The sequence below is a fragment of the Leiobunum rupestre genome, chromosome 2, assembly GCF_980474605.1.
Source record: "Leiobunum rupestre chromosome 2, qqLeiRupe1.1.hap1, whole genome shotgun sequence".
NCBI classification, from domain to species: domain Eukaryota; kingdom Metazoa; phylum Arthropoda; class Arachnida; order Opiliones; family Sclerosomatidae; genus Leiobunum; species Leiobunum rupestre.
The window spans coordinates 88,510,293-88,536,360 of record NC_143385.1 but is presented as its reverse complement, the minus strand read 5'-3'; the positions used below and the strand labels follow the sequence as shown (position 1 = coordinate 88,536,360).

The window sequence follows — 26,068 nt, the reverse complement described above, 5'->3', positions numbered from 1 at the left end:
ATTCCATTTACTTTTGTTTACAATTTAGAATCTCAGAATATTCCCATAACAAGCCATAACCACAACAAACCGGATAGTTACTTAAGCCTTTGACAAAATATCATTTCGCAATTAGAATTTTTTGTTTTTAATTATAAGATCATCTGCTGCTTTTTATTTGGGTTTTGAAAGAATTAATTGACTTATTTAAAAATTATAATAAAAATTTACCTTATTTTAAATTCTCACAGCCAAAAAATTCGCGAATCACGTCAGAGTACCTAAAAGATTACAAACACGAACATATGTGACGTGTCACGTGATGATTTTGTATTTTCTCGCCTAATCGACAGGCGTCGCTTAAACGTGGTACCACAGGAATACGGAACAAATACCGGTTGTCTGCTAGTTATCGCTCCCGTATATTTTTGGCAAATCAAACTCCGCGTAAGGTGTCTATTTCTTTATTATGTCTATGGTTAAAACCATTTCTAGTTCAAGCACGCGCTGCACGCGGAATTAAGGGCGGAGCTATTCTGAAACCGATTAAATCATGACCCAAGCGATGCCTTTTCTTCAACGTTCTTATACATATATACGTTCTTGTTATCATTAATATCAGCGATTGAAGTCTTTCCCGCAACAATTCGTGATTTATTTGAATAGCTGGAAACATAAGCAGAACCGCATGTAGTGGGGTGTTTGGTTTTCGAGCGTCTTAATAAATATTAAGATCAATAGAGTTAATTAACTAAATTTGATTGATTTAATTACTCACTTTTGAATTAAGTACGTACAAAATAAACCAAGGCTTAGGTCTCACTAAAGATGGCAATTGTCTAAGATGGCTTTTCAGTCAATGTAATCTCGGTAGAAGAGATGGCCACTATTCAGCGTGGGGTTCTGGAGCGAATAGACGGGATACCTGCGGGTGACCCACTACCTCGCTTCTTCAACTTCGAGCTGAGTGGAGGGCCTGTTCTCTACCTTTGTAAGGATGAACTTATAGCAGATTGGTTGAGAAGTGCGTTCGACCAGAATGAACAGGTTCTTGGGGGCGCGCGGTTATCAGTATTGAAGGACAGCGACCTACATACCAAAGTCGTTCTCTCACCTGTTGTGGTGCCTGGTGGATTAGCTCACACGGAGGCTGATTAGGGGGGATGTCACTGATTCGGTTACGCGGCTTACGCCGATGATATTGCCATCATTGTCACTGTGAAATTCCCAAAGACAGTTAAGGATGTAATGAGGAGAGCTCTGACATCAGTCCAGGGATCGTTTAACGGTATTTCTTTATTTGGAGCAAACCTAGTGGAAAGCACAGAGTTGAAAAATCTCGGTGTCTTCCTTGACGGAAAATTAACATGGAAACCACATCTTGACTATTTTATCAAGAAGGGCAAAATGTTATTTTGGAGAATTAAGAGTACAATCAGTAAATCCTGGGACCTTAGTCCCAGATTTGTATACTGGCTGTATACTATGATCATCAGACCCATTCTGTCTTATGAAGCTGTGGTCTGGTGGCCAAGGGTTACTTTAAAAACCGTGCCGTCTAAACTGCGCACCTTACAGAGGCTAGCTTGTGTTGGCATTACAGGAGCTATGAGAACCGCCCCATCTTTTTATAGAAGAACCTGCTGCTTTTGGTGACTATAGGCTTAAACAAAATGGGTGGTGGAAGACTAATAATTGGAAAAATAGCCACACCAAGTTCTACCGAGATATTTCTAGTCAGCTACCGGTACTTAAGATGGGATCTGACATTTCGGCTGCTAAATTAAACTTTAGTAAGCCTTTTGAGGTTAACTTCCGAAGCCGCACGGATTGGTCTAATATTTTCCTCTGTACCAGATGTGAGGTGGTCTGGTTTACCGATTGGTCTAAGACCAATTCTGGTACAGGCGCGGGGATGTACTGCCGTAATAATAGCTATGGTTTTTACACGCTACCGTTTTCCAAGCAGCAATCGCTGCTATTTGCTTCTGTGCTGACTATTGTCTGAAGAAGAAGCATAGTGGGACGGTTATCAAAATCTATTCTGATAGTCAGGCCGCTCTTAATGTTCTTAATATAGTATCACTTCTAAACTGATTCTTAGCTGTTTTCATCTCTTTTTTTTCTTGGGACGCACAATAAAGTTCAACTTTATTGGATACCTGGTCATAAAGGGCATCACCGGAACGAAAAAGCTGACGCAGCCTAGTCTATAATTATATGTTGGATCGTCAACTCAAGCTCTGGCTTGAGATGGATGGTCAAAGGCAGGCGAAAGAGTTTATCCCAGGTCCTTCTAGGCAGAGAACAAAAGAGTTACTTTCACTCTCTAAGACTAATATAAGATTGGTAACTGGCCTACTTACAGGCCATTGCCAATTTAAAAGATACTTAAATCTTATTGGAGTCAGTGATGACCCAATTTGTAGCGCTTATCTAGCTGAAGGGGAAACGGCATCTCACAATCTTTGTATTCAGCTCAAAGGTTTGAGCATCTCGATATGCACCGGTTGGAGACGCATGACTTCTTCAACATCCCGTCCAAGCGGATACTTAGCTTTGTGTCGGAAATAGGACTTTTTACTTAAAGTCAGAGGTTGGGGGTTGCACAATGGTCGAAGTGCGCGGATTTCCACCCCTTTCAAAAATAATAATAATAATAATTATATTGCGTGTGGTTATGGATCGAAGTTGCTTTAGTACAGACATTACAAATATTGACCAAAGATATAAAACGTTTACCAATCTATAAGTTTTTTTCTATCGCGTACCCGGTTTTACTATTTTATTTTCACTTCTGTTATCATTCTCCTTTACAAATCGAGAAATTCAAATTTTATAGTACGATACTGGCAGATGGAACAGATTTAGCTTATAGAAAAGGATATATTAACTTTCAGGAAGATTTAGTTTGTGAATTTAATTTTATCATCGCGTATTCGGTTCTATTATAATTTTTTTCTTTCTGTTGTTATTCATCATTTCCGAACCGTTACTTAAATAACTTGGTAGTATCACATTGGCAGATGGAACAGATTTGTCTTATGGAAAATAATATTTGAAATTTCGGTAAGTTACTTTTTTAGAATCAATCTTTATATGATTGTTTTAATCTGGGAGACAAGTTTGTACATAATTTGGATGATTTTACCAAGGAGATGGTTTTCCCGACCGACTGGCTCTTTTGTGAGGCGTTTCCATTTAATACACAAAGTTTTCGTGAAAGATGCCATAGCGTAGGATTTGTTAGTGTGGCAGGATACGCGAATTAAGTAAATATATGTGGCTTGGACGCTACTAAAGCGAAACATTGCTTTATAAGGCGATAAAATTTTATATTAGTGAAAAATATATTAAATAATTTTTTTTGCTTGCGTTACTTAGGTTTAATTTTTAGAATTTATTTATTAGTATTCCAATATCTTAAATTGTATAATTCCTTTTTTTTAGAAATGACTTCTAAACATCCAGATCCATCTTTTCTCACTAACGTATGGAACATTATCACCGGCAGTTTAGATGTTGTGGAGGAGAACCTCCCTGTTCAAGAAAGCGAGGAAGTTAATGATAGCTCCAACGAGACCAATGAAATGATCAAAAGTGAAATTAATGACGCCTTTGGTTCTCCAAATATTAACGAACGATTAGACTTATTACTGTTTGAACTGTCCGAAAAATCGCGTGATTTAGAAACTCTGAAAAAAGAACATTCCAATTTGATTGGGGCAAATAGTCTTCTTAAAGAGCAACTAGAGGAGGCTATCGACCAGAATAAACTTCAGATCCCTTTAGTCGAAAAATACGAAAACTTAAAAAGAGAATTCGAAGGTTTTAAAGAAGAGGCCAATAAAAACACCGATAACTCTTTGGAAGACTTCCGCGCCATAAACCGAAGAAGAATCGAGAGGCATATCGTGGAAAGAAATTCGGATCGTTGGATTTTTCAGAACCAATTTCAAAATTTGGAGCGCGAGTACGAGAAAAGATTTGAAAATTTGGAGCAAGATTACCAGGAAAAGTGTAAAAGTTTGGAGCTACAATATGAAAATAAGTTACGAAACGAACTAGACGACAGCGCAAGACTAGTCAAAGGGTACGAATTGAAACATAACGACCTGACTATGAGAAACGAAATCCTGAGAAAGAAAATTGAAGAGTTAAAGCGATCCGGGGATACCGCCATTAGCGAACGCAGACAGGCCTACCAGCTGCTCAACGACAAAGCGATAGAACTGTCGCTGTCAACGAGTCGTCTCCAAGAAATGGAAGCCACGACACAATCGAATTTAAGCGAAGTCAAGGAGGCTTGCCAACTCGAAGTGAGCATACTGCGAAGTCGACAGAAAGAAAAGGAAGAAGCCTTGATGGCGGAGCTGTTTTGCCCCATTTGCACCGAAGTGTTCCGTGAAGCGGTGACGCTCGATTGTTCTCACACGTTTTGCAACCAATGTATTTGTACGTGGGGAAACACTAGTCAAAGCGGCGGGATCTGCCCAGTTTGTCGAAAGAAAATAGAGTACAAAGTTAAGACGCTAGTTATTAATACGTTTGTAGACAAAATTTCAGAACTTTCCAAGCAGTAACCACTTGATTGTACTAACGAAGAAATATCTGAATTTACAAATACCCGATTATCTTACAGCTGTAGCGCTTGTTTCTATGATTATAAAACTAAAATTGACAGATTTTTAGGTCAAAAATATTAAAAATTTAATTTTTGAAAATATATTGAAGCAAACCCTTGTCAAGAGCGGTAAGGCATCGGACAAAATGAAAATAATTGAAAAACGTTATAAGAGATTCTCATGAAAATATCTCACTTTGTGAAGTAAAATTCGAGGAATCTGTTTGTAATCTTGTTTTGGTCCTACGTAATAAAGCATTTAATATTTCGCGAGTGGTACAAATTATGACGCATAAGGCCAAGAAGTCCAACGTTTCAAAATTTCATTTTCGCATTTTTCGAATACCTGAAGACATCTGTCAAGTGATATCTGTTTATTTTCTGGTAAATTAAATTTTTAAAGCTACACATTTTACATAATTGATTTCAAATGAAAAAATAGCAATTTTATACACGTCTTTTACCAAAGACCAAACTTATCAATTGATAGATATTCGAAAACTGCAAAAACAAATTAAAGTTGGACCATAATTGTGCCATAGTTTGGGACCCTCTACAAAATATTAAACACTTTATTATGTAAGACCAAAACCAAATTGCAATATTCTGAGCACATCATCAGATTAATCGGAGATTTTCATAAGAACCACTTAAAAAAGCGGGTAAGCTATTTTCATTTTCCTCCGGGACCCTGAATGCTTGTCGGTACCATTATTACTATTTTAAACTAAAAATCTGCCAAATAAGCTCCCAAAATTTCATTGAGATCCGCCGACGCATGGTGGGATGACAAGGTGAATTCATACGACCCAGATTACCTTATTTTCGTTCGTCAATCTGAAACAGGTATAAGTTAACTATAGGCATTGGTCGCTGAATAAATTATTCTTGAAAGCCCAATTGGGGGTGAACCCAAATCCTAAAACCGTTCTCGTAATATTATTTTCATATTTTCTACAAACATTTTTAAACTTTAGAGTTTTTAAATAATAAAAAGTTTAATTGCCGGTGCAGTTCAACGTCACGTGAAATTTAATCTATCGAAAGTAATAAGCAATTTTCTAAAATTACTTTATAAAGTGCCTAAAAAAGTAAAACGACCAAATTGCAACATCTGCATTCCGAATTAATTTCATACACCTTACTACTTACGATACTGGTGTACTGAAAATTCAATTTTGTTTTAAGAGATTTGGAGTCTGAATTTGTTACAGTTTGTATAGCGTTGCTTGAATAATATCTAATTTTATATGAACTTTATATATAAACGATCCTACTATTGGAAAATTAATTTGGTAATAAAATATATATTGATACGCATTTTCTTCAGGTTTTTTTTAGAAAACATGAAATATTCCATTAGACAAGCCTCGTTCACATTTAAACGTAGTAGTCTGCATAGCCAGACAACAACGTACAAAATAAATTATTCTAAAATAAATTAGGGAAAATCCTATGTATGTAGGCGTTATTTTTGTGGAAAAAGATCAAAGATTCATCTGTTAGGAGTCATTATTACATATGATACTATTAAAGGTTGAGAAAATACCTTGGCCTGTGCCTGGTAGGCCTAGTCCTTAATCCGGCACTACAAGCACCACCTTTCAATTTCATTTAAACCACGCCCCTCCGCCTTTGCCTGTGTAATCTTCAACCCTTTCTGCCGGTTTAGTCATAGCGCGCGCGACTAGCAGGCGTTCTAGAAAAATCGTATATTCCTCAAGAACGCGCTCGTAGACTTGTAAAAGTAAGAGACAACAACATCTACATTAAAACAATGAGGCCAAGCTACTTTATAGAAAGAGCTATTACGTTGCCAATGTAAAATAAAAATAAAAATTTTAAGTTTTATTTACAGTTCTGGGTAAAATAACTGAAGCACGGGATATGGAAGTCATTGGAAACATATATAACATCATCGGCCGGTAAAGTGCCCAAAAGATAAGATAATATAACATTTACTATTCGTTACGCAACAGGAAACGGCTGGAAGTTTTAGTTTTGAATTCGCTTCCTGTGTACTGATAACGAGGAAGATTTTCGTCGAACGTTATCGTCTCTCTCGTGAGGTAGAGTCCCATTTTACGATGGTTCTCCGTTCGACTTGATTTTAACGTCGGGAAATTTCGCCGGCGCGGCGCACCTAACACAATACATTTCGGTAAGTTGATCATTTTTAAATTAAAAGAGTACCGTACGTAAAGGCACAAGTAACTAAATTAGCATAAGTATGGAAATAATTTTTAACGATAGTCGGTTTTGCTAATGACCATATAAAGCATTATCTGAGAACTCTCCGAGAGCTGTTGCAAATTTTTAGAATCAAAGTAACGCTTGGAGGAGAGAAGGGGTTTCTGGAGGGGAAAATATGACGTATTTTTTTGCTGCCACCATTGAGGGGAATTTGGAACTATATTTTTATTTTTTTCCTATTTGACCTTGACCGACAACATAACGCGAGCTAATTAGGACGCTAATCGGAATGTTTTTTCTAGTCACCACGTTTTTGATAACGTTAAAAACTTGAAATGGAAGATGAAATATTTTTAAAGTCGATTGTTTGCCAAGAGCATAAAAACACCTGTAAAAGTGAAGGTAATTAGTAATTTATTAAGAAAGATAAAATGTTGTGGCTAAGCCTTTTTCTGAAATATTTTAGAAGTTGAAAAGAAAGGCAAAATTTTTATTTGGTTTAACCACAATTTTTTTTCTATAATCTAGTAATAATTAGTTACCAACTAAACTTTAAAATAGTTCAAAAACAGAAGAATAATTCTAAGAGGAGCAAGGTAGACGTAACAGAGGAAGAATTTTTAAGAACGAAGAAACTTTACTTAACTCTAATCTCAATGTTATTGAAGATAGTTTTTTTTTTATAAATTTCTAATTAAAAGCGTTGCTGAAAAGATGGAGAGTATAGATACCACGTATCTTACAAGGAGACGACCCGAGGTGATAATCACCGATTTTGTTCAAACTCGGGTATAATGTACACCTCTATGTAACTTGAAAAACCTGCAAAGGAAAGTTTCGACGGGCTTTCGTTTTGCCAAGAATGTATTGAAGTTACTAAGAATATTTGAGCATAGCATTAACCGTTGGTACCATCCTCACAGCGTTTGTGGAGAAAATTCGTCTGCATTCAAGGTTATACCATATAGCAAACTTGAATGGGAAAGCAGACGAATTTAAGCTACAAAGGCTGCGAGGATGGGAATCAGAATCCTGTAGTCCAATATTCTTAGTCACTTCAATACATTCTTGGTTTTGCCATGGCAACCGAAAACGTTATTTCCATTGGAAATAACATGGGAATCTGAAGGATTTTAATTTAAAAAATTTAAAAAATTTTAAAATTTCAAAAACCGGAAAAATACATTAAAATTGATTAAAAAAATTAAATTTCATCAAGTTTAAATGCATTTTTGGTCAATTTGATCAAAATGAGTAAAAAATTACCAAATTGAGTAAAAATGGAAAACATTTAAAAAAAAGTGATAAAAATATTTACAATCTTACGTAAAACAGCAATATTTTTCAAAATTGATCAAATTGATCCAAAAATTAAAATTTTGATCAAAATTTATAACATTTTATAAAAACAGATTAAGCTTGATTATTTATTGATAATCGGGTAAAAATGGATAAATTTAATTTATTTGATCAAATCTTGACCTATTTTGATCAATGTGATCAAAATTAGTTAAAAGTAATTCAGAATGAGTTAAATGAATAAACATTTTTAAAAAATTATAAAATTTTAAATTTTTATTATTTTGATTAAAATTGATCAAAAAGGTAAAAATTGTCCTAGGGGCTTTGTCTGCACCTATTGGAGGTTCGTCTTTATTTGATTTCAATTTAGAAAATATTAACATTAAATACATATAATTATTTAAATATAGAATTAAATATTTAAATACATATAATTATTTAAATATAGAATTAAATACATAAATACATTTAATTATTCGTGTTTAATTAAATATTGATATTAATATTTATATTCATATTCATATATTTATCATAATACCGATATATTACTAATTTTGATGTTTGTCGTAATAATTATATAAAAACGTCGACTAATTGTGATTTGGTCAAATATATTAAATTCATAAATATGTTTAACTAATATAAAGTAATTATTCAAGTTTTATTAAATTTTTATCAATTTGATAAAAAAATTAAAAAATATAATCGAAATTGATGAGATTTAACCTATTTTATGAATTTTAAATATTTGTCCGATAATTATATCCTTTTGTTTATTTTCACTAATATTTTTCTATTTTTATTATTTTTATTCGTTTTTAACCTGTTCTGATCAATTTTGATCAAAACTATAAAAACCGGTTCTAAGTTGGTGAAATTTGGCCGATTTTATCATTTTTGAAAAACAAAAACCAAATTTAAATGAAATTTGAGAAATTTTTAATTATTATAGCACTTTTTACCCATTTCCTTTTCTCATTTTATAAAAATTGATAAATTTAATTTATTTGATTAAACTTTGCCGATTTTGATGAAATTTATCAAAGTTCGTTATGATTTGATCAAATATATTAAATTAAAAAATATTTTTACCCAATATTAGGTAATTATTCAAATTTAATAAATTTTTATCAATTTTGATCAAATTTTATCATATTTAAACTATTTTATAATTGTTTTAAATTAAATTTGTTTTAAATAAAATTAGATATTTGTTCGACAATTATATCATTTTCTTTATTTTCTCTTATATTTATTCATTTAACTCATTCTGAATTACTTTAACCAATTTTGATCACATTGATCAAAATAGGTCAAGATTTGATCAAATAAATTAAATTTATCAATTTTTATTCGATTTTCAATAAATAATCAAGCTTAATCTGTTTTTATAAAATGTTATAAATTTTGATCATAATTTTCATTTTTTGATCAATTTGATCAATTTTGCTGTTTTACGTAAGATTGTAAATATTTTTCAAATAATTGCCCATTTTATGATTTTTTTTAAATGTTTTCCATTTTTACTCAATTTGGTAATTTTTTACTCATTTTGATCAAATTGACCAAAAATGCATTTAAACTTGATGAAACTTAATTTTTTTAATCAATTTTAATGTATTTTTCCGGTTTTTGAAATTTTAAATTTATTTAAATTTTTTAAATTAAAATCCTTCAGATTCCCATGTTATTTCCAATGGAAAAATTTCCAAATGATGTTGTCAAAAACGTTTTCGGTTGCCATGGCAAAACGAAAGCCCGTCGCAACTTTTCCTTTGCAGGTTTTTCAAGATACATAGAGGTGTACATTATACCCGAGTTTGAACAAAATCCGTGATTATCACCTCGGGTCGTCTCCTTGTTAGTGAAAATATTAAAGTAATTATTTTTGTTAAATTATTCCAACTTCTAGAACGTTCCTACGCCCCTGCTATATTATCTTTGATACAACATGCGACACCTTTGTTTTTAACTGAGGAAAAGGATATACTTTTAAATGATAATATTTGGATGTTGCTCGTCGTGGCGAAATCCTCGGAAAGTTGCAGCCTGGACGAATAATTATTCGTCCAAGGTTCCAGAGCGTTATTGTTGGAAACCGCCTATTCGGGAAACCGCGTATTCGGGAAACCAGTCACTTCGGGGAAACGTGGCGCCGCCAGCAGTAGGCGCAAGTAGGCACATCCTAGGCGTGCCTACGTTGAAAATATTTGTGCCTACTTCAGGGGCCTCCAAATTTTGGAAAAAGGGCCTCCGATTTTTTAAGAAAATATAATTTTATAATATTTGTTTTCTGAAATTCTGATATCTATCATCGCTTCTCGTATGGGGAATATAGCAAATATAATTTTTCAGGCGATATATGCGTCGAAAAAGATGTCTTAAGTAAACTATTTACACGCCTATTTAAAATATTATTATTTTCCTAAATAGAAAATGTTATACATATTGTTACTTCTCGAACATCTATATTAAAAGAAAACTTCATCTTCTATCTGAGACAGAGACCAGTCATCAAAACATTTAATGAACTAACTGCAAAATAATGGGCTTCATCGCATTACAAAAAAACTAATTAAATAATTCTTAATTTAAGCTCCTACAAATTAGATTACAAATATCAGAAATTGCCTTATTTCGCTTTGCTTCAACAAGATAATTCTAGTTTAAGGTTGGATAATAGGCACTTTTCACCTCTCCCCCCCCCCTCCACCGCTTTTATCATTCTTGCACGCGAGAGCCATCTAGGAAATTTAAATTAATAAATAATTAAATTAACAAAATATAGTTATGCAATTTATTTAAAATAAATGTTTCTATAGCATATTTTATTTTTAATGTCATAAAAGTAAATTAATTTGGGGATTAATAGTCCCCACCAGGAGCCGCTAGAAGTGGAGGACTATAAAATTGACCAAGATCAGATTATTCGCTTTAAAAAACTGGTTTTCTTTTCGTTTCCTTCAGTCTTTTTTTACTATTTGGTTGGTCAAAAAATAGTTCCCTGACATGCCTTAGTTTTTCAAACTTTTCAACCTGATTCGCAGTTGAGAAAGCCATCTAAAAATGTGTCTGTTCCTGATCACATTTGTTTATTATTTATCATGCGTTTCTACTTATCCTGCGTTTCTACTTATTCACGGTAAATTGAAAGGTAAATTATTAATTGAAATAAAACATCAGTGCAGTGGCGCACCCAGAAATTATTTGAAGGTGGCTTGTAAATCCGTATGCTCTAAAGGAGGCCAAGACCCCCGCCAGGCTGCTACAAATTCCTACAATTCATCGGGGTCTATTGAACCTTGGATTAATAATGTACATTATTAATCCAAGATTGAACATACCAAGAGGTGAGGGTGGCATGAAACGTTCTCCTTTTTCCTACCTCGAACTTGCAAAACTTCAGAGGAAAGCGTTGGTATCTATTTTACCGTCTATTTCTTTTAAATGATAGTGTGTCTTGTTATCGAGGGGCTGACCACCATCCGTAATCGATGTACAAGCCTGTAGCTTCGACTGTACTAAAGTGATTACGTAATCCATTACAGATTTAGCACTACCAAAGGCTCTACTCGCTGTAATCGGTGTACAGAATTTAACCCCTCGCTTGTTATTGTGCATATAAATAATTAGCTGGCTAAGAAATGACAGCTATTGAGATGTTACTAGTCTTTGGTAGTGGTTAGTGACGATGCCCGAGGGGGGTAATCACGCGTAAATATTTTGTACACCTGATTACTGATTTTCGTAAAATAATCGGTGATTGCTCATAATATTTGGTTGATTTGCAGTGACTATTCACAATCTTTCGGGGATTTTCTGTGATTTTTTAAGTGAATTCCCGTGATAACCTATGATATATACACCTGATTACTTCCCAGCAAACACAAGTGGTCCCTGGGACGTCCTACGAATGTCTCAAAGTGCATTATACGTCCAAGTCCAAACGGATATCCAGACAATGTCGTTGGGACGTGACAAAAATAATATATTTTAGAATTAATATCTAAAGTACATCCAAAATATCGCTTACCAATTTGGACATCTCCTGGATGTCCTTTACAGATCCAAAATATTTAGCGATATTTTGGATCTGTAAAGGACATCCAGGAGATGTCGAAATTGGTAAGCGATATTTTGGATCTATAATGGGCATCCTGGATGTACATTTTTAGATCTAAAATATCGCTAAACATTTGGGACATCTCCTGGATGTCCATTTATAGATCCAAAATATCGCTAAACATTTGGGACATTTCCTGGATGCCCTTTACAGATCCCAAATATCGCTAAACATTTGGGAAATATCCTGGATGTACATTTTTAGATTCAAAATATCGCTAAACATTTGGGACATCTCCTGGATGCCCTTTACAGATCCAAAATATCGCTAAACATTTGGGACATATCCTGGATTTTACATTTTTAGATTCAAAATATCGCTAAACATTTGGGACATCTCCCGGATGTCCATTATAAATCAAAGATATTCCTAAACATTTCGGACATATCCTGGATGTACATTCTTAGATCTAAAATATCGATTAATTTGATGGATGTTCGGAGAACATCCACTAGATGTCCAGAATGCCGGATTTCATGGAACTGTGAATGACGTCTATGTCCAAGAGCTGTACATTTGTAAATGTCAGGACTGACATTTACAAATTATTAATTAACACTTTAAATTAATGTGCGCCACAACTTTAATTTTGGTTTAGATTACTTTTTAAATTATTTAAGCCCGATTACTGGTAGCGCTTACGTCGATCGTCTTCCGGAAAATTAAGAAGAAAACGATCACATTTGGTCTGCCTAATTCTTTTTATTACTAGCAGTTAACACCGCGCGCGCGTGCTAGAAGGAGCTCAGATGTATGAGGTATGGTTCGACGTATATATTTTCTTTTCGCGGCAATTTCTTTTATTTGAATGCATGTAGTGTTTAAAAGGATAAATTCTACCGTAGAACGTATACTTCACGTCCTGTGAATGTCTCAAAGTCACCATTATATGTCCAAGCCCAAATGAATATCCTTAAAATGTCGTTGGGATGTGACAAAAATAATACATTTAAAGTTATATTCATATTACATACAAAATATCGCTAACAAATTAGGACATCTCCTGGATGTCCATTTTAGATCTAAATATCGGTGAATTTGATGCATAGAAATCTCATAGGTAACTAGAATGCTGCCGTGTAACTGGCAAATGGCCCAAACGCCGTGGCAGACGACGCCAGATCTCAGCCAATCAGAGCTCAAAGAGCGGTTCTGCCAAGAATTTAATGTCACCGGAGAGAATGGCGTCACTTATCTCCCGCTATAGTAACGGAACCAAGGAGGATTATTATCCTCCTTGGCGGAACCACTCTACGGCCTCTCATTGGCTGAAGGTTCAAGGCGAACTGGCGTCAAGCTCGGCCGTAGGCGGCAGCATTCTAGTTACCTATGAGATTTCTATGATTTGATGGACGTTAGGACAACATCCTTTTATGTCCAAAATGCCGGATTACATCGAAATGTGAATGACGTATGTAGGATGTCCAGGAGATGTAAGTTTTGAAATGTCAGGATTTACATTTGCACGCGTATGCAAATTAATAATTAATTCTAAATTAATGTGCAACGCCAATTTAATTTTGGTTTAGATTACTTTTAAAAAAAATATTTATTAAAAATATTATGTTACAATAATTCAAGCAGCTGGGACAGATTATTGCTACTAGCCCTTACGTCTTCTACCGAAAATTAAAGAAGAAAATGATCCCCTTTGTACAGCCCTCTTGTAATAGTAACAAAGTCGATACGTTGTCTGCTAGAAGGAGTCAAGGGTTAAGTGACATCGTGCCTCGTGGTTCTACATCATTTCTTTTTGCGGGAATTTCTATTATTTGAAAGCATATTGTTAATAATTAAACATTTATTAAGTGTGGATCTAAGGTAGAAGGTGTTCTTCACGACATATTACGTAAATCCAAATAATGTAATTTAAATTATTTATTATTTTGCTACTTCCAACCGCATTGTAGATTTCGCGCTGTTATTCCATTTTATTCCCTATCGGCGGAAATTAGGCTTAATCATGGGCCGATGGAGAAACGGGGAAAAAACGCATCTGTTGTCTGCTTTAACTCAGGAAAGTCGAGAAACTGGTTTGTTGTTGCGTATTTTTAAGTCATTGTGCTATTTTTCAGAGAAAAATATTTGTCAAATGCTTGAGATATATTTAAAAAGATAATTGAAACCTATAAAAAAAACTTTGAAACCATATCTAACTGCTCAATAGATATTTTGAAGTAATTATCAGGCACGTAGGAACGTTTTGGATTAAGGGGGGTACAAAATTGAATGTTGAATTAGGCACCCCATTCATCGACAGGTTTTTAGCACCCCTTTCAAAACAATTTGGCGCCCCTTCACAATTTCAAGGGGGGGTAGAAAAATGTCGATTATTTAATGGCTTTTTTCTTACTTTGAAGGTTTAAATTACCTCAAGAACTTGACAGTTATATTTTTCTCATGAAATATCATCATAACTTGAAAATCCGCGCAAACGAGTCTCCCGAAGTTCCACAGACGACAGATGCGTTTTTTCCGCGGGTTGGCTATCCCTGTCTTAAAATAATGCGATTATATAGGAAGATTAACACAAAAACCCTTATAATAACAATTTAATACTTTAAATATTATTTTTATCTACACATTTAATATTGCTTCAATATTTGCCTTAAAGGGGTTTTAAATTCTAGAATTTAGTGTTATAATTTTTGTATTAAACAATTATATTCTATAACAGATATGCCCAGAGGCTTCTTTAGCTATTAGGCGAAGAACGAGCGCGCCTATGTGCACCTCGTTATGAGGGGCGCTTCAGATTTCAATATATCCCATGAATTGCTAGTTAGAGACGAGGGGCTGATCAATACATGTAATTAGAGGTGAGTCGAGCATCCGGTTAAACTGGATTAGGCTGGTTGGGGACAAATGTTTTCGGGCCGGAAATGGGCGGGTTTTTAAAGTTGCATATTGGGTGGGCTTGGGTTTGGACCGGTTTTAACTATGTCGGGCTTGGGCATTTGTCTGTAAAACCCATTACCCAATAGGGACATGACACTGTGACGTTGCAACACGTCACCTATGTTTTTTCCTACATATTTAGGTATACAGTTTTTCATCCATTTGATATCCATTGGACGTCCTTTTCCAGGTCCAGTGGACGTCTCAGGCATATCCATTGGACGTCCTTAAGTACATATTTGGGTACAGTTTTCATCCATTTGATATCCATTGGACGTCCTTTTCCAGGTCCAGTGGACGTCTCAGGCATATCCATTGGACGTCCTTAAGTACATATTTAGGTACAGTTTTCATCCATTTGATATCCATTGGGCGTCCTTTTCCAGGTCCAGTGGACGTCTCAGGCATATCCATTGGACGTCCTTAAGTACATATTTGGGTACAGTTTTCATCCATTTGATATCCATTGGACGTCATTTTCCAGGTCCAGTGGACATCTCAGGCATATCCATTGGACGTCCTTAAGCATACCTTAATATGTACAGATTTCATACATTTGGTATCCACTGGACGTCTTTTACCAGGGTAGGTGGACGTCTCACGGACGTAGAAACCTGGGACATTTGGATGGTTTTAGTACGTCCCTTGGGCGTAATCTGCAGGTTTTTGGATATAATACGGATATCCAAAATGTCCAAACTGGATATCTAGTGGATATCCGTGGGACTAACTTGGGTTTGCTGGGTTAAGTAACTACCCCCTCGAAAGCTAGCTACCACCTGAAGATTTAATAAATCAGCCAATTGAAAATTACTTTTCCTAAACTAGAAAAGTCAGGTATGCTGCCAATTTCCGTATTAACAAGTTCGAAATATTTATATACAAACCTAATAAATACAGTAGATTGACCAACACGAATATAGGATTAATAAAAGGTTAAATTATTTAATTTAAAGGGGAAATTATTTATTTATAGGAATTATTTGTTACAAACGCTACCTTGGTTCTTAAACCAGGTAACTTTAATTAAATGGATTTGGATTTTTGGCGTTTTTCAAGAAAATTTCAAGCTTCATTTATAAAAAAATAATATAAATAGTCCCCATATAGTTTCAAAGTTATCGATTTGACTTTAAAAAAAACATTCCCCAATACTATATTTTAAAACTTTAATCATTTACAATTTTGGAACTAAAGTAGCAATATTTATATATAGAACTTTATTACAAATATTATAAATAATTCCAATATAATCCTTAATTTATTTTTCTATATTTCTGGGTTTCTATTTTCTATATACAAAATGTATAGTTAATAATAACATTTCAAGGGTTGTCTGATTTAAATCCTTTTGATTTAAAATTGACATTTTTATTTAAAAAATCGAGCAATTTTAAATAGCATTTCTGTTATTTATTTAATAATTTATAAATTAACTAATTTAAAAAACATTACCAATTATATCTAAATAACTGATCAAATAAATGCATTCTTATTAAATAACTAAATAACTGATTTAATAAATGCATTCTTATTAAATAACTAAATAACTGATTTAATAAATGCATTCTTATTAAATAACTAAATAACTGATTTAATAAATGCATTCTTATTAAATAACTAAATAACTTATTAAATAAATGCATTCTTATTAAATTACTTGTAATATTAATGAATTATATTTAAATAACTTATTATATTAATGGATTATAATTAAAGAACTTATTATATTAATTATAAAGTAAGAAAGTTACTTTTATTTATAATTACAATGAAGAGAAGTTACTTTATTTATAATTACAATGAAGATAAGTTACTTTTAATTATAATTACGATGAAGATAAGTTACTTTTAATTTTAATTATAAAGTAATTAAGTTACTTTTAATTTTAATTATAAAGTAATTAAGTTACTTTTTTGATTGTAATCACAATGTAAGAAAGTTACTTTTGATAATAATTACAATGTAACGAAGTTAGGGAAGTAACTTTTGTCCAAGGGGGGCTCACGCTTGATTTGAAATGATAAAATTTTTTAGCCTTTATGTTTCAAGGGTCTGTCACCAACGTCACGATTTTAAGAAGTTGTTTTATGTCCTCGGACTATATTTGCTCTGACTTTTGCCGTACCCAAGCAATGTATTTTTGATATATTTTTTAGCATTCTTTATTACGCCTGAGGCGCTAATCGAATGTTTTAGTGACGACGTCGTCAGACCCGGTCACTTTCATCTCGTCTCTTATTTGAAGGCTTCAAAAAGGGCTGCGCGAGCACACCTATATTAGCGTCTCTAGCAACCTTGACTTTTGTCAGGGATTTATATTATTTTAAATGTAGTTGCTATTTTAAAGTTTAGATGGCACTACTATCTCCATATTGGTAATCAGGGTTGGACATAAGGCACTAGTCACGGCATTTGACTACTAAAATAAATGTTCTGACTTCTAGAAATCAGGGGGCTCACAAATCAATTTGACTAGTGAAAAATTAACCTAAATATTTATAAATAATGGCGAATATGGCGTATCATAAATTCATCATTCATCAATCCCATTTTATCTAAAAAAAATTATGATAGGCCAAAATCAAGTGATTAAAAATTCCTATTTTAATTCTGACGTTTAAAGCAAAATTTTGGCTGTCGTTCTTGTTTTTATACCCCAACTAGTCAGTGACTATTAAAATAAATTAAAGTGGGAGGCTCACTAGTCAGGTTGACTACTAAAAAAATATTATTATGTCCAACCGTGTTGGTAATTGAAGCTTGATCACGTGATCAGATTTCCAAACCTTCACGAGGAAAAAAGACTAAGCGACACTCGAGCGCGACGTAATGTACTACCCTAATTCACTTTATAACTGTGTATAATTTCAAACTCAAAATAAAGTGTTACTTTGTCTAAAGTTACCGATTTTATTAAACAAAACCTAATAGTCCATGAGCCCATGACAAAATAAACACGTGATAAGGTACACGATGGGTCAAGGTATTTTTAATTAGGTTAGTGATTTGTAACGAAGAACTGTTTGTCTTACGGGTCAAAGTGGGAGCTTTCCGGAAATACGAACCACGTGGCGTCACTTCCGGTGACCTTGAAAATTGATATGACCTGATTTTGGTATCATTCGATTGGTCTCAACGTGCTCTTACCAAATATCGCTAAATTAACCTTCAAATCTGAACCAAACGGCGTATAAGACTAAAAAAGTAATTTTGTCTTATACATGTAAATTTGGGAGGGGCTCGAAATTAGTTTTTTAATCTTATACGCCTCTTGGTTCAGATTTGAAGGTTAATTTAGCGATGCTTGGTAAGCGCATGTTGAGACCAATCGAATGATACCAATATCAGGTCATATCAATTTTCAAGGTCCCCGGAAGTGACGTCACGTATTTCGTATTTCCGGAAAGCCACCACTTTGACCCGTAAGACCAACAGTTCTTTGTTACAAATCACTAACCCAATTAAAAAAATCCTTGACCCATCGTGTACCTTATCACATGCTTATTTTGTAATGGGCTCTTGGACTATAACACTTTTGATTATAAATACATTTTAAGGAAGGTTTTTCGAGCTAGCTTTAAAATTTCAAGATATTTCATGGCTGCCCCTAATGGCTTAGACCAAAATCTCAAAACGTTTGTAATTTAAAAAAATATATACTTTCGGAACCTTATAATATTCATATTTGACATTCAAATGGGTTTATTTTATAACAAGCAAAATATCATTACAATTGTTTGACTCATGGTACGAAGATAATTCGAACCTCCATGGAATAACTGCGGAGAGAACGTCACAAACCAGAAGTAGTATGTGCCCTACGCTTATTAATTCTAAAGGGAAATTACCTTACGGTAATACTTGTATACCACAGTGATTTGTCACGGTGCTGTTGAAATCCCCATTCATTTTCCTAATGCCAATACTTCTTAGTTACATAATCGTACTTGAAATATAAATAAAACATCAAGCAGTACAATTTCCTTTCTTCAACAGGTTGAAAAATGTCAAACGAAGCTGTAAATGAAAATATCGATAACCAAGAGGTCAACGTGACAGACAATGGCGTTGGACACCGGCAGTCCGTAATTGACGAGCGTATGACTGATTTCACGTTGATAATAAAATCTTTCGAGAATTCTGCAGAGGCTAAACCAGTTCCATGGCGCGAGCACCCGAAGGTGAAGCCAAAGCCGAATATCCCGAAGAAGTCCGACAAGCGTCTGTGGATCACCGAAATGAAAAGGAAAGGAATTAATTACGCCACGAATTTGGAAAACGAAACGTTATTTCCACACGTTGAATGCTACGCTTTGTATTTCCACGATCGATGTAGAGACTCGAGCAGCAAACGATGGCTGAAAAACCTTTTGCATTTATTTCAATTAGTCTCGGACAAAGAGGCGAGCAAAGACGACTTCGCCAACGCCAATTTAAGCACCGTTTTTTACCTGGTTGAACTAGAAGCGACGTCACCTTTGGACGCCTCTAAAATCGAGGACGACGTCGCAATTAAGAGATTCGTGAAGGGCAAACTGGTTTGCGACGACGTCTTAGCGAATGATTTAGCACAATCCGGTGCCCAAACAAACAAGGAAGAATCGCCGAGGAGGGTAAAGGACATTCCACCGAATGAAGACCTCTTGCGCCTGGCAACTTGCGGAGCCCAGTTCAAACAAATCGAAGTGGGAATTGGCATGCCCTTGAGCGTTTTCGAAGCCAAGAAATGTCTCGTTTTGGAAGTTGAACTTCCAAATTCCGCGATAACCCCCGAGCAACAATCGTATTTCAAAAAAAGAGTATCTTTCTTCTCGAACCTCATCGAAACCTACAACCATCCTGGAACTCCGCAAATGGAGATGGAAGATACGTACGATTTCTACGTCATTCAAAGGTACGAAACAACGATGAAAGACAATTTTCAAATACAGATTAGACAATATCAAAACGGAACGTTGATCAACGAAGATTTGTACGTCGATTTCGAAAAGTTTCAGGGGTTGTGTTTAGTTAAAACAACCAAAGTTAACGAAGAGTTTAACCTTCCTAGAAAGAAGGCTTTTCTCGAAATAACTTGCCCCTGTTACAAAAGCCCAGATCCCAAAGAAAACCTCAAGGTTTTTCGTGGATCGTCCGAAACGAAAAGATGGTCATGCGCTGATTGTTTCGAAGATTTTATTTACGGTTTCGACGGCTTTCTCTATTGCTTTTGCGGAAAATCAAACGTCCAAGAGAAGATTACTTTTCGATGCAACGAGGAAAACCACGGGCCTAAGTTCAAAGCGTTACTGGGAAAAGAGCTCAAACTTTACTTCAGCGAATTAAAAGAAATTGAAGAAATTAACATGCTGTTTCTAGGAGAAACTGGAGTTGGGAAATCGACGTTCATCAACGCATTTGCGAATTATTTTTCGTATTCTTCGCTGGAGGAGGCGTCAGATGGCGACTTAATGGCGCTGATTCCCACGTCATTTACAGTAGTTGATAACACCATGCAGCAAAAGCTTGTGACGTTTGGAGAAGACAGCAACGAATGCTGCGAGACTGGGCAGTCAGCGACTCAATCTTGCAAATCGTACGTTATCAAGAACGAAGACACCTTACTTCAACTGATAGACACCCCCGGGATAGGCGACGTCAGAGGAATCGACTACGACTCCAAAAACTTCGAAAATATACTTTCCTTCATATCAAACTTCCAACAAATACACGCTATCTGCGTGCTTATAAAACCAAATCATTCCAGATTGAGTACCGTGTTCCAGTTTTGCATCAAAAGTCTGTTGTGTCAGCTGCATAAGAGCGCTAGTGAAAATATCTTATTTATATTTACAAGTACCCGCGGTACCTTTTACTATCCAGGCGATACTCTCCCCGTGTTGAGGGAATTACTCATTGGAATTCGAGACAGCGAGCCTTTCGTTGATATTCCGTTGACCTTAGCTAATATGTTCTGTTTTGATAACGAAGCATTCAGATTCCTGGTAGCTATTCGAAATGGTATAATATTCAACGAAGACCATCGAAGGGATTTTCAAACGAGTTGGGAGAAGTCATCCGTTGAATCCAAGAGACTGTTGAATTACGCCACCAGTCTTAAGCCACACGCTGTTAAAGATACTATCTCTCTTAGTCAATCGCGTTCTCTGATTTTATCCTTGTCCAAGCCTTTAGCCGACATCTCGCAAAATATACAGCAAAATATCATTTTACTGGAAGAACAAGAAATCAATTTGCAAAGAGCTACTCAGGATATCTCCAATCTCCACGACAAACTGTACGTTCCAACTTTGGATTTCGACATTAAGAAGTTCGACCAACCTCGTACAGTTTGCACGAACGAGAAATGCGTCAATGTCGTCAATGTCGGAGGGATTAATATGGTCGATTACGCCACAGTCTGTCACAATCCTTGCTATTTAAGAAATGTCTCGGCGGAAGTCGTCAACTGTTCGGAACTGCTGCATTGTTGGGCCATGAACAAGAAGCAAAACTGTCGGTTATGTCATTGCAGTTGGAGAACTCATATGCACATTTACTACGAATTGGAAAAGAAAACGGTGAACAAAATAGACACGAACGTGAAGTACGATATGAACAACAAGGAGTCTATGTTTAAAGCGACGCAAAAGGTTATCGAAGAATGTCAGAAACGCAGGACAGAACTGGAAGCCGAACAAGAAGCGATTACAAAAACTTGCGCGATGTTTGCGCAATTCTTGAAGAAGAACGCCATCGCGCCGTACAACGATACCATCGAGGAATACATCAATTACCTCATTGAAGTAGAGAAAATGAAAAGCAGCCATTTGGACGACAAACAACGAAACATCGAGCATTTCAAAAACCTGAAAAGGGAGTATCTGGCGCAGATTCAGATTCTCGAAGATTCCATCCAGCACGGCGCCTCCTCTTCTTCTTCGGTGAAGCTAGAGCCGCAGGACATCGCGCAGACTGTGAAATCCCTGTACAGTTTGAAGTTGTACGGCCCCAACATTAGGAAAATCGAGGCGACAATGAAGGCAGCGACGTCTAACGAGCACAACGTGACGGCCTTTGACCGAAACACATTAGCAACCATTAGTATGAAGAAGAAGAAGAAAAATATTTTCAAGCAACTTAAGAAACAATTTTCGGCCAAGGAATCCAGAAATTCCACCCCTGTTTTTTTCGCGTAAATACGTCCAAAAGTAAAAACATTGTATAACGAAAATTGAAAGATAATTTTATTACTTTTGCTTTCTCTACTCTAATTGAATGTGTTTTAATTTAAAACTAATGCTACGTTATTTTAAAAAATATTATAATTAATTTTTTACATGCTAGTTCTGTTTTCTCTCATGTGATTAAATATTTTTTCATTGTTCTTTAATTTTTACTTTTTTTTTATAAATGTATTGCATGGGAGCTTGTAGTTCAGCTAGGCTAGGCTAGGCTAATACCCAAGGCACCACCTTAGGCCTAAGTCAGCAAGCGACTTTTAAGGCCATTAATTCAGGTGGCCGGGTTACAATGCGTAGGAGGGTGGTGGCCAGCCCTGCATTCCACGCGATCAAGCCAACAGCTCCCTACACTTACTATTACCGTTAACCTCAACAAGTTTTTATGGAAAGGGGAAACTCCTTTAACCAGTGGGGAGATGACTTGCAAACTCAACGCAGAAGGAGTTGTTCCGAGTTTTCACCCAGTGCCACAAGTTGGGATTTTATTTTATTTTAGAAATTAAGGAAATATGTATTCTTATATTTAAATTTGAGAATTTAAAGGAAAAAACTTTGGGTAAATTGGAACAATAGCCCCGCCACTCCCTTTCTTCCCCTTTCTCGACCCCCTTAAAGTACTTTTTACGGAGATTCCAATGGTGAAAACATTATTCCCCGCCAAGCATTATTAAAATTAAAAAGTTAATTGAAAATTGCCCAAAGACTATACATTGGCGCCCCCCAGCCCCGTTCTTATAATCATCATGGGTGCATATATAAACCCCATTAACTATATCTCCTTAAGTATTAATTCCCGAAAAATAATGTTTCACGTTAGAAAAGAAAAGAAAAAACTAGCGAAATGTGCTGACTAGTAAGTATAACCTCCTGCACAGCTACTTCTCGGCAATACTTATTAAACTGAGGCACATATTTTTCTGAAACATCGTGTGTTGCGGCAATTTGGCGCTGCAGACTGAAGTTGCATACGTAAAAGTACACCATTATGAATTTCCCGCAAATCGAGGTGGTGGTTTGAAGGAAAAAAAGAATTTTTCCGAATAGGCGATACTATAAAGTAAATTTGATCTTAACCAACTTGTTAAAATGGGAAAACAAAATCACGTGACTACCATTTCACAGCTAACTTCGATTCGGTAACTTGTGTTCATAGTTGGCCGTGCAACGGTAAATAAAAAAATATTCCTTCCAGATTCTGCAGACTGCTAATTAACTTCCACCTTTCTATTACAAGATGTTTTAAATAATAATAATAATAATAATTAGATAATTTAGATGAATCGATCAAAATTTAAACCGCCATTAGCAAAATAAAATGAATAATAGTTCGTATTTCTTAGGATAGATGGCGCGGCAGTTCTCCACAAAGTCACGTGACTACCATCTTTTCGGCCCCAGTAGAAGGAAAGTGAGGGTGTGGCATCGATCCCGGGGTCGGGGTCAGGTTCGGGATCGGGGTCCGGGATTTAAGGGGTGAAATGGGGGTTAAATCGTCGAAAAGTCAATGTATTTAGGGTATTTCTCGCGACGATTTGTTTTCTCATATATAAACATATTATGTCCAGGCCAACTTGTTCATTTATCTACGCTTATCTCGAAAGATAGTTGAACGTATATCTTATCAAGTGTTATCGTACGGAATAAGTTGAAATGATGTAAAAATTGATAACCTAGGCGACGCGTGCGCAGATTACCCCGGGGGACGCGGTTAATTTGAATTTAAGAGTGTTTTGACGTCATGGAATATTCGTTGTTAAAGTAGAATGGAAATATTTTTAAACTTCATTTTAATATCATTGTAGTACTTAAATATGCTTGGCACTTGAACCAATCTCACGAGTATTTCTTAAAACGAATATCTCGATCGCGTTTTATAGTACGAAATAAGTGGAAATTATGTAAGTTGTATGATTAATAACCTAGGCAGGAAGATAGCGCGCGCGTGCGCGGATTACCTGGGAGGCGCGGATTGCCCGGGCGCGCGGTTAATTTGAATTTAAAACATGGATTCCCTCTCCGAAATAATTCATGTACCCAAAATTGGACCGCAAGTTTTTTTCTTTTAGGGGAATCTCTATGGGAGTTTAACATTACAATAAAGCTAATAGGTCCAGTTTGGGGTACTTTTGGTCCGAAATGGGGTACATAGGGCCGAAAATGGTGACTTTGGTCGTTTTAAGGGTACTTTTGGTCTATTTTGGTCCATTTTTTGGGTGCATCAGAAAAGCAGTTGGAAAAACGAAGAGCCTTTTTTTTCCACCCATCTCCAAACTCCAAAACTTTATTGCTTTAATTTATTTATCGCTTCCGTAGGTATAAAATAAGATAAAAACCACTTACCTATATTTTAATTACGGTAAATTAAAAATACTTAATTAGTGTACTAAGTTACGTTTAAAAGAACCTTTTGTAACAATTCCAATATGTAAATATAGGTATAAGGATTGAAAAAATACTTAAAGTGGTTTTACTGATAAACTCTAAAGGAATTTAACTTTAAAGGGTATCTTAGATTATTGTTTTTAATTTTATTCAAGTTGAAAACGTATTAAGAGTCCTTCAAAGTACTATAAAAGGATTTTATTTACGAACTTAATTCATATTTTCTTCAAACTTTCAATTCGCTTTTATTACTATTTAAATACGGTAAAATATAATTCTTATACACAAATATAGTCAGAAAGATACTATAAAACACTAAAATTAAAATTAAATTAAATTTGTGTGGATAAGATTTGTAAATATCATTTTGAAACTAATAACTTTCACGCTTTATTTAAGTCAAGCCAATAAAAACAATTACCTATATTTTAAATACGGTAAAATATAAATACATTTCCGATATGTAAATAGGTAGAATAACACTATGAAAAGTTCCTTTTTCTTCTTTTAATACGACAACACACAACTCTGATACGCAAAAAATTTACTCTACGTTCGATACGTTAAAATACATTTCCGATACACACAAATATAGATAAAGAAATACTATAAAATGTAAAAAGGTAGAAAAATACTACACATTAACCATTATGAATTTAAGCTTACAACATCCTTCACGTATAGAGCATAACATATATGTTCAGAGTTAACTTGTTTCCTCGTTATCTTTATCGCATGTGTTTTAAATAGCGTATGGAATAAGTTAAGAATGTACTGAAATGGTGTATGTTTAAACCTCGTATTTTAAACTTTGTTTGTAAAAGTTTTTTTTGAAAAAGTTTAGTATTATAGTTTAAATTTATTAAATAAAATAAAATAAAATATAAATCATACATTTGGTTTAGTATTTTACTATTGCAAGTAAAATTAATAGTAATTTCAATTACTTTTTTAGTTTTTTTTTGACAAATATGCAAACTATTTAGTTATTTCAAAAACAAATACGTCGAATTATTTGGTATTCGAAATACTATTGGTTAGTTTTTATATATTTAATTTTATTTTTCAGAACAATTTCTCTTTGTCTAGCTTCTTCTAACTTTAATTTAGATGGCCTTAAAGCCAAGTATTTAATAAATTTTGTAATCAAGTAGATGGAGCTTTAAACAATTTTTCAGTCATGTAGTCAAGGAAATGTTCAAATATACGTGTATTTGGTCATTTTGATGGTCAAATAGCCCAGTATGGAACTGCGAGATGATAGTCAGACATTGAGACGCGGGTGGCGCCAGTGCCCCAGCGTCCGCGCCAGCCCCGTCGGTGCCCCATTTCACATTTCA

The 26,068-nt window shown here is 34.8% G+C and overlaps 2 protein-coding genes and 1 long non-coding RNA gene across 6 annotated transcripts; 2 read left to right on the top strand and 1 right to left on the bottom strand.

Annotated features, from left to right (window-relative positions):
- Positions 1 to 148: 148 nt before the first annotated feature.
- Positions 149 to 3,179, bottom strand: LOC149960280 (uncharacterized). 2 transcript variants are annotated; one of them, XR_016478421.1, is made up of 4 exons: positions 2,722 to 3,179; positions 2,346 to 2,617; positions 2,142 to 2,275; positions 149 to 1,290 (listed from the first exon to the last, which is right to left on the bottom strand). It is a non-coding gene; the product is annotated as an uncharacterized LOC149960280 (long non-coding RNA). The 2 variants fall into 2 exon arrangements; XR_016478422.1 differs by having other exon boundaries at positions 2,142 to 2,272.
- On the top strand, positions 2,961 to 4,924 carry LOC149960279 (uncharacterized). Its single transcript, XM_090165215.1, has 2 exons — positions 2,961 to 3,048; positions 3,430 to 4,924. Exon 2 carries the CDS (start codon positions 3,432 to 3,434, stop codon positions 4,560 to 4,562), a length of 1,131 nt encoding a protein of 376 aa, XP_090021341.1. The 5' UTR covers positions 2,961 to 3,048; positions 3,430 to 3,431; the 3' UTR covers positions 4,563 to 4,924.
- Positions 4,925 to 6,644: 1,720 nt separating this feature from the next.
- On the top strand, positions 6,645 to 22,456 carry LOC149960278 (uncharacterized). 3 transcript variants are annotated; one of them, XR_016478607.1, is made up of 3 exons: positions 6,645 to 6,764; positions 7,099 to 7,198; positions 7,358 to 7,429. XR_016478607.1 is itself a non-coding variant. In XM_090166643.1 (3 exons), the coding sequence occupies exon 3, from the start codon at positions 19,128 to 19,130 to the stop codon at positions 22,299 to 22,301; it is 3,174 nt and encodes a 1,057-aa protein (XP_090022769.1). In that variant the 5' UTR covers positions 6,645 to 6,764; positions 7,099 to 7,198; positions 19,120 to 19,127; the 3' UTR covers positions 22,302 to 22,456. The 3 variants fall into 3 exon arrangements, 2 of the variants coding, with proteins under 2 accessions (XP_090022769.1, XP_090022768.1); XM_090166643.1 differs by lacking the exon at positions 7,358 to 7,429 and adding an exon at positions 19,120 to 22,456; XM_090166642.1 differs by lacking the exons at positions 7,099 to 7,198; positions 7,358 to 7,429 and adding an exon at positions 19,120 to 22,456.
- Positions 22,457 to 26,068: the final 3,612 nt, after the last annotated feature.

Coding starts and splice junctions, on each gene's coding strand:
- LOC149960279 (XM_090165215.1), top strand. CDS start 3,432: ATGACTTCTAAACATCCAGATCCATCTTTTCTCACTAACGTATGGAAC.
- LOC149960278 (XM_090166642.1), top strand. CDS start 19,128: ATGTCAAACGAAGCTGTAAATGAAAATATCGATAACCAAGAGGTCAAC.